The sequence below is a fragment of the Anas acuta genome, chromosome 20, assembly GCF_963932015.1.
Source record: "Anas acuta chromosome 20, bAnaAcu1.1, whole genome shotgun sequence".
Classification (NCBI taxonomy): Eukaryota; Metazoa; Chordata; class Aves; order Anseriformes; family Anatidae; genus Anas; species Anas acuta.
Window position 1 is genome coordinate 5,479,876 of NC_088998.1, and position 7,571 is coordinate 5,487,446.

Below are 7,571 nucleotides of genomic sequence, written 5' to 3' on the forward strand. Positions count from 1 at the left end.
TCCGCGCTCTGCCCCGCTCACAGATACCTCACCCCCGGCCCCCCCGCTGCCCGTGTGTGTTTGCTCCCGGCCGCAGTTACCGTCTGTTCTCATTTACGCTTTTTTTTCCTTTTCTTCTTCATTTTCTTTTTTTTTTTTTTTTTGGACTTAAATAAATATTTAAAACTGAAGCAATGAAATGGGACTTTTATGTTTGTGGTTTGTTTTTTTCCTTCTTCTTGAGAAATGGTATTGGGGGCGAGGAGCAGGCTCCACGTCCAGGCCCCCACAGGGGAGCCCCCAAATCCCCATCCCACAGCAGCGCCCACCCAGCCCTCAGGGCGATGCTGAGCCCACGACAAGGCTGTGCCCCACAGCTCCCCACCACCACACGTCCCCTGCTGTGGCCACCGGCACCTTTCTCATCGTCACCCCTGTCCTGGCAGTGCTGGGGAGCCAGAGGAAAGGGTGGGGGGGCCAAGAGATGAGCTTTTCTCCTTGCTGAACCAAAAACTCACCTCAGTGGCTCTGAGGTGACCTTGGAAAGAGTCTTCTTGCTCACAGCCTGGGACCTCGTGGGTTGTGTCGGGGTGTGTGGGGCTGCAGCACCGGGGTCACTGCTGGTACACACAGCTTGGGAGAAAACAGAGTGAATAAATAAATAGATGTAACGCACGTGGTTGTGCACCCACCAGCCCCAGCCTCGTGTAACGCTGCTGCTCGTGCCTTCACCTTGTGCCCCCAGCCTGGATTTGGCCCCATCCCAGTCCCAGTGCTCCCATTTGGGTCAGACCCAAGCGCTGGGCACCGCCGCCAGCACCACGGCCCAGGGGCTGCGTTACCAACCCAAGGCTGGGCCGAGACGAGCAGCAATTAACCAAAAAAAGCCAAATTTTTTGGCTTAAGGGCAAAGGCCGTGGGCAGGTGCTTGCTTGCCCAGGCAGGGCAGGTACAAAAGCCCCCAGCAGCACTCGCTGCCCCACGGCACTTTGCACAAACACACCTGCAGCCCGCCCGGCCCGCCACCCGCAGGGTGAATTACGGCTTCCGAGAACAAAGCCCGCGGTGGTGCAACGCGTTTATTTTTTTTCTTCACCTTTTCTGCCGGGAAAAAAAAAAATAAAAAATGCACTCTTCTGCCAGTTTACATCCACTCACCTGCTATTGCTTCACGCCTGAGCAAACAGCCCCGCGGTTAAATAAGCGCCTCGGGGCTGCGGCGGGGCCGTAGAGAACAGTGCCGGCGGGCAGCAACGTCCCACCCGCGCCGCAGCCTCGCCGCAGCCCCCCCAGCCCCGCACGGTGCCGGCAATGCTGCCCTGCCTCCTCCTGCCCGTCCTGGCCGTGGGGCTGGTGCGTGCCCATGCGGACGAGCCCCACGCCTGCGCCCCGCTCCCCCTGGCCGTCATGGACAACGCGACCGTGGATGGGGTAAGCCGTGACACCCGCGGTTCCTAAAATATCCCTCGGGCCCACGCGACCCCCAGGGGAATGAGTCCTCAAAGCCGTGCTCTGGTTCCATCGGCAGCTGCTGGGGCACTGGGTGTACATCATGGGCGCCTCCAACTACCCCCCGCACGTGGCCGAGATGAAGGAGCTGAAGTACGCCACCTTCACCTTCCTGCCCGGCAGCCACGACGATGAGTTCAGCGTGACTGAGACCCTGCGGCTGTAAGGACGGGGTGGGGATGGGCTGGGACGTCCCCAGGGCAGAGCCATCCCAGGCTGTGGTCAGGGCTCTGCTTCCGCCGTGGTGGGGGACTAACATGTGGCAGCAGCCCCCCCAGTGCCTGTCCTGCTACCTATCAACACTAAATTTGGGGCTGGGAGCTGTTACCCCACATTTATCCCCGCTAAGGGCTGCCCTGCCTCAAGCTCAGGGAGGCGAGGGAGGGGGCCGCAGCCCAAGGACCCTCCCCAGGTTTATTCGGGGCAGCCGTGCCCCATTTCACCTCTCTGCCCCCCCAGGAACGAGACGTGCGTGGTGAAGAACGCCAGCAAGATCCTCATCTTCCGGCACAACTCCACCCTGATGCACGGTACGGCCGCAGCCCCCAGAGGCAGCACCTCGCTGAGCCCCTCCTGGCACACGTCCCCCAAAAACTGCCCTTTGTAGGAACCCCCCGGCCCTTTCCTACCCCCATACATGGGTCCGGGGGCAGGGGACACCCCCAGCCCCACACACTGGGGACATCGGTGCCAGGGGGACACACCGGTCCCCAGTTGTGTCCCAGTCACTAACTGGGGTCCCCGCGCTCCCCGTGCCTTCCAGTGGAGGGGCAGGAGGCGTCCATGGCCGAGCTGATCAAGACCGACAAGGAGCTGCTGGTCATGAAGCACAGCAAGGAGTCCTACCTGGGCCTCAGCCTCTCGGGTGAGCACGCTGCCCTGCACGGCTGTCAGGGGAGCACCCCCAAACCCGTCCTTTTTTCCTCTCCCCCCCCATTTTTACGCCACCTTCCCAACAGCGCGGACGCCCAACGTGAGCAAGGAGCACCTGGAGGCGTTCCGGGCCCAGCTGCGCTGCCTCGGCTTCACGCAGGAGGAGACCTTCGTCACCTCCCCGAAGGTAGGGACCCGCGGGTGGGACGGGGCACCCCAGGACTGTGTCTGGCTGGGTGCGAGCCCCTGTCCCCCCTCCCCAAGGACGCCTGTCCCCCCGAGGGCAAGGAGAAGGACGAAGCCACCTTGGCCACCGCAGAGGAGTAACTGGAGTGAGCCCCCGTCCCCCCTGTGTGTGGCCCCCAGCCCCTGCGTGGGGACGTCCCCCGGCACTCGGCTCAGCCTCGGGAGGTCCCGGCGAGTTTTTGTCTTCCAACAGAGGACCCACACCGTGCCCTTCCCACAAGGGATTTGCAGCTTTTCTGTTCTCACGTCGAGCTGGAATAAAGCCTGCGTGACACCCGCCTGCTGTGTGCCTTCCCTGCGCCCACACGTGGGATGGGGACGGCTGGGGGCACAGCTCGGACCCCGTCTCCTACCCAGTGTCAGACAAAACCCCGGGGATTTAGGGGATGGGGTGACCTAACCCTCGGGCTCATGTCTATAAGCAGCCCCAAGGCACACTAGGGAAGCTGGGGCCACGAGTGCCTCTGAGCAGGGCAGGGGGGAGGAAAAGCCACCACCAGGGCCAGCCCGTGGGGCTCGGGGACAGGACACAAACAGAAACCGAGCCAGCCCCCGAGCTGTGCCCTGCCAGGGGTGAGGGCATGGAGCAAGACACAAATGTGGCAGCACACGGGGGGCACTGAGCAGGACAAATGAGGTTACACAGAGGGTTCAGGGCAGGCTCCAAGGAAGTTTTCCTGCGAGCAACAGCACCAGGGCAGCAGTGCCGTGAGCTGCCAGCTGGCCATGAGGCATGGGGAAAGTCCCTGGCCTGGGGCTGGAGGCCGGGCAGCCCCCGGGGGCCATTCCAGCACAGCTCACACCCAGAGGGCTCCCAAAGCCCCGCGCTCAGCACAAGGCAGTGACATTGCCCATGCCCCGGTGAGCAGTGCAGTTCCTCACTTGCAGAGGCACTACAGCAGCTGCATAGGGGGGAGTGAAACGGGGAAATTTTGGGCAGATTTCACTTTTAAATATGGGAAGTGCATCGCCCTCCCCGTGCTGCCCAGCCAGTCAGAGCCCTGAGCTGGGGCTGGGCACCTGGCCCTCACTGGGGCGATTTCCCCGAAAGTCGCCATTGCGCCACCACAGCCCCTGCTGCGCGCAGCCGCCTTGCGAAAGCAAACACCCAAGCGAGCAGCGTCCGTCCGTCTGTCCGTCCCTCCGTCTGTCCGTCCTGCTGGTCTGCTCCCTCAGGCAGCCATGGTAGCGACTGGCATCGCCGCCATCCTCATCCTCACGGCGCTGCCGCCCGTTGCGGCCGCTCCCTGCGAGCCCACGCAGAGCCCGGCCAACGCGACGGCACCAGGGGTAAGGAGGGGGCCGGGTGCTGGATGGGGGGGGGGGGGCGCAGGCAGGGAGCCCCCACAGCCCCACGCCTCTCCCACAGCTGCTGGGGACGTGGCGCTACGTGGCCGGGGCCGCCCAGCTGCCCCAGCACCTCCTGGAGCTGCTGCTCATTGACCACGGCCACCTGCGCGTGGAGCCCGGCGCCAGGGGGCAGGAGCTGCTCGTCACCCAGCACGTGGCCGCGTGAGATGCCCGCACCCCCGCCGGTCCCCAACCCCTTCCTCCTGCCCCCCTGCAGGTGTTAGCATCCACCCTCAGTGCCCAGCCTCTCCAGAAGGATATGGGCAGGGGGGGCTCAGCACCACGGCTCTGCCTCATTTCCCCCTCTCCGCAGGGGCGGCCGCTGTCTCTCCAACAACTCCACCTACTTCCAGCTCCCTGATGGTGGTGGCACGGTGCTGGTGAAGCACGGTGAGTGGTGGCACAGCGTGCAGGGCTGTGGTTAAGTCCGCGTTTCAGAAGGGCACGGGTTGATGCCTTGCATTGCCCCACACGTTTTTATTTTGGGATGGTTTTGTGGGTCCAAAGCCTTGGTAAGCTCCATGTGATGCCAGAGCCCCACCAGTGGGCACCGAGCCCACCCCACAGCCGGGTCACAGCAAACGGCACAGCCGCATGAGGCAGCAATAAAGCCCATGAAGCAATGCCGTGCTGGGAACAAGCAACAAACCTGCCCCCTCCGACGCGGAAGGAGGCCACTTTATTTTCCAAACGTTTTCACAATCCCTCTGGGAACGGCGGGGAACATTTGTGGCACGTTTCACTGCACTAACACAGTTCTCGCTCCCCAACGCCGGCGCTGCTCTCTCAAAGCCAAGACCCAGCAGACCGTGGGGACGCTGCTGAACCTCAGCTCTGAGGACGTTTTGCTCATCCAGCACCAACTGCAGAAGGAGAGGACGTATTCAGCGCTGTATCTCTACGGTACGTGAACCCCATCCTAAGGTAACCTCAAGCTGCCACCCAACACCAAATAATGCACTGAGAGCCACCACCTAACCACGCACAGCTGCACAGTTCCACCACCAATCTGTGATTTTTCCTCAAACCACCACGCCAGGGTCAGGGAACAGTTCAGAATCCCATTAATCCTAAATCTCTGGGCAGAGCAGAAAGAACAAGTTAAAGCCAAAACCCACTTACGCCATAAACATTCAAAGAACAGGAAGCACACACAGAACACCACAGATATCACCGTGAAATCTCAATATTTTCAAGCCAACCGTGATTTTTCAGTGCTTACCTCCCGGGGCAGAGCACGTGGCTTTGCAGGACCAGCACAGGCAGAGCCGGCCAGGCCCACACGCAGCCCCGTGAAGCAGCACACCAGACCACGATAAAGCTCCCCGCTGCCCTTACAAGCTGCAGAGCAATCGCTTAAGGAAGTCCAAAGCCACGTTCGGCAAACACAAACCTGCCTTGGTCCCTGCCTGGGGCACACATCCCTCCGAACACCCCAGGAGCGTGACAAACTATTGTGCAAGCAGTTACAATGGGAACAAGGAAGGAGTAAATAATAAAAATAAAATAAAAAAAATGACACCCAAGACTGGCTTTGACAGGTGGGGTGAGGGACCCCAGCACCTCCACAATGAGTATTTGTGGGAGCAAGGGGAGGGCATGAAATACAGACAGGGAGGAGGCACACAGGGACTACGTGTGGCCCCCGACCCATTTTAACACTTCTGTTTTTCAGCCCGAAATCAGACCGTGAGCAAGGCCCAGCGGGACGAGTTCACCCAGCACGCCCAGCGCCTGGGGCTCAGCGAAGGGGAGATCGTGTACGCGCCATGGAGGCAGGTGGGTGCCCTCACCTCCCCAAGAAGACAGATTTGCTTCCCCAGCAGTTACCACAGAGCCGCAGCTCCCTGAAGCAAATTCCTGCCCTTCAGCAGCCCCAAAGGGAATTGGGGTGACTCGCTGCAGCCACCTCTCCCTGCCCAGAGGGGATCCCTAACCCCCAGTTTTGCCCCCAAACTCCTCATTTTTCCCCCCAGTAGCGGACACATCCCTTGGGAGCTGCAGCACGGGGCTGAAGGGGCTCGTGTCCCTGGGCACACCACGGCCCTGCTTCTACTGAAGAAAAGCTCGGGGTGCTCTGAAACTGGGGCTGGGACTACCGAGGGCTCCTCTGGGTCAGGAATCCAGCCCTGAGTCCGAAAAGCCCAGAGTATCAGGAAAAAAGCCCCAAATCCCCCTCCTGCTGCCGACAGAGGAGGCAGTGCCACTGACCACACCCACTCCCCACACAAACAGAGCTTTTCCCTGCTGTTTTCCACCCAAAAGTTTATTAGGGCCAACCCTCACCTCAGCCCCTGCCCAGGCTAAGGAGCACCCACCTGCCTTCCCCATGCTCACCCAGACTTTCCTTACAGAGGGTCTCCCACAGCTTCACACAAACCAGGGAGGGGACGGACAGAGGGACAGAGGGACAGACAGCCCACCTTGAGCCCCCACGGTGGCAGGGAGGTGCCGGGCTGCTCAGGCAACGAGCAGCACCTGGGGCTGGGCCCAGCTGGGCTCACCAGCTGCTAACGAGGGGCACAGAGGTGTGGGGACTGTCACTGATATTTGGGCAAAATGGAAACGCTTTGAGAAAGCCCAGGTGAGGGGAACGTGCCTGAGCAATGTGTCCTCGGCAGAGCTTGGGGATCACAGCCAGAAGGGGTTTCTGTGCCAGGCCTAGGTGCTAGGGTGTTGAATTGAAGTTAAAGTGGGAAAACAAATGTAATGCAGGCCTTGGACTGAAGGAGCCACAGGTGAGCGGAGGCTGGGGTATCACTGCCTCAGCCCCAGGTGTTAGCAATTCTGAGCATGCAGGTAGTACAAGTTTTTAGCTTATTTCCTCATTAAGCTTGAATCTCCCATTCCTTCAGAGCAAGCTGGTGCAGTGTACTGGTACAGCACAGATTTGCTTCAGAAACCTGGTTTCTTTTGGGCATGGGTGTAGAAAACAGCAGCAACTCACTGCGCGGTCTGTGCTTCAGGCAGCTCAAAAAGCACACGTAATATCTGTGCCTGTTTAAAACGGTAATCAGCTGAAAAGAAAAAATGATAAAGAAACACCCTTCTTTACAGTATGTTCTCTCCTGAGGCCGTGGCAGTTTCATTTATCCATTTATCCATTTCTGGTTGTTCTGAAGGAGCTGTGTCAAGTGGAGGAATCCCAAGATGGCGGCGCCCAAGGCACGGCCCCCCCGGCCACAGGCCCAGAGCCACCAGCACCGAGCGGGGCCGGGAGCACAACGAGCCAGCACCAATAAATGCTTCACTCCAACACGTCACTGTTCATTGCTGAGAGATTAGGGCTCAGGAGTGCAAAAAAAGAGATCGAGCACTCGATTTGCCTCGTGTGTCCCTCGCCTGGTGTTTGGGAACAGCAGCCTCGAGCGCCCATGGCTTCAGGATGAGGCGCACGGGGTGACCGCGGCCTCTCAGCCCCTCATGGCGTGCTCCAGGCCCGGGTTTGGGAACCGGGCTCCTCCAGAGGTAACACTGAAAGCAGTGATGGAGGCTTACCAGAAGAGGGCAATCAGTTACCATGCATAGGAGCATGCCAAGCATCTGATGCATAACTGAAATCCACATGAGGCCAGAAACTTCTCCTCAAACTGTGGGCCGAGAGGAAGATGGGG

General features: G+C 60.2%; 2 protein-coding genes and 1 long non-coding RNA gene across 4 annotated transcripts; 2 read left to right on the top strand and 1 right to left on the bottom strand.

The window, feature by feature from the left end:
- Positions 1-1,187: 1,187 nt before the first annotated feature.
- LOC137842681 (alpha-1-acid glycoprotein-like) lies at positions 1,188-2,884 on the top strand. The gene is made up of 6 exons (XM_068656999.1): positions 1,188-1,410; positions 1,508-1,650; positions 1,948-2,018; positions 2,252-2,353; positions 2,448-2,548; positions 2,626-2,884. The coding sequence occupies exons 1-6, from the start codon at positions 1,291-1,293 to the stop codon at positions 2,686-2,688; spliced, it is 600 nt and encodes a 199-aa protein (XP_068513100.1). The 5' UTR covers positions 1,188-1,290; the 3' UTR covers positions 2,689-2,884.
- Positions 2,885-3,135: 251 nt separating this feature from the next.
- LOC137842683 (uncharacterized) lies at positions 3,136-7,055 on the bottom strand. 2 transcript variants are annotated; one of them, XR_011089162.1, is made up of 3 exons: positions 6,276-7,055; positions 5,180-5,408; positions 3,136-4,820 (listed from the first exon to the last, which is right to left on the bottom strand). It is a non-coding gene; the product is annotated as an uncharacterized lncRNA (long non-coding RNA). The 2 variants fall into 2 exon arrangements; XR_011089163.1 differs by having other exon boundaries at positions 5,180-5,298; positions 6,276-7,048.
- LOC137842680 (alpha-1-acid glycoprotein 2-like) lies at positions 3,764-7,278 on the top strand. The gene is made up of 6 exons (XM_068656998.1): positions 3,764-3,897; positions 3,977-4,119; positions 4,271-4,347; positions 4,750-4,860; positions 5,633-5,736; positions 7,080-7,278. The coding sequence occupies exons 1-6, from the start codon at positions 3,790-3,792 to the stop codon at positions 7,197-7,199; spliced, it is 663 nt and encodes a 220-aa protein (XP_068513099.1). The 5' UTR covers positions 3,764-3,789; the 3' UTR covers positions 7,200-7,278.
- The last annotated feature ends 293 nt before the right edge of the window (positions 7,279-7,571 follow it).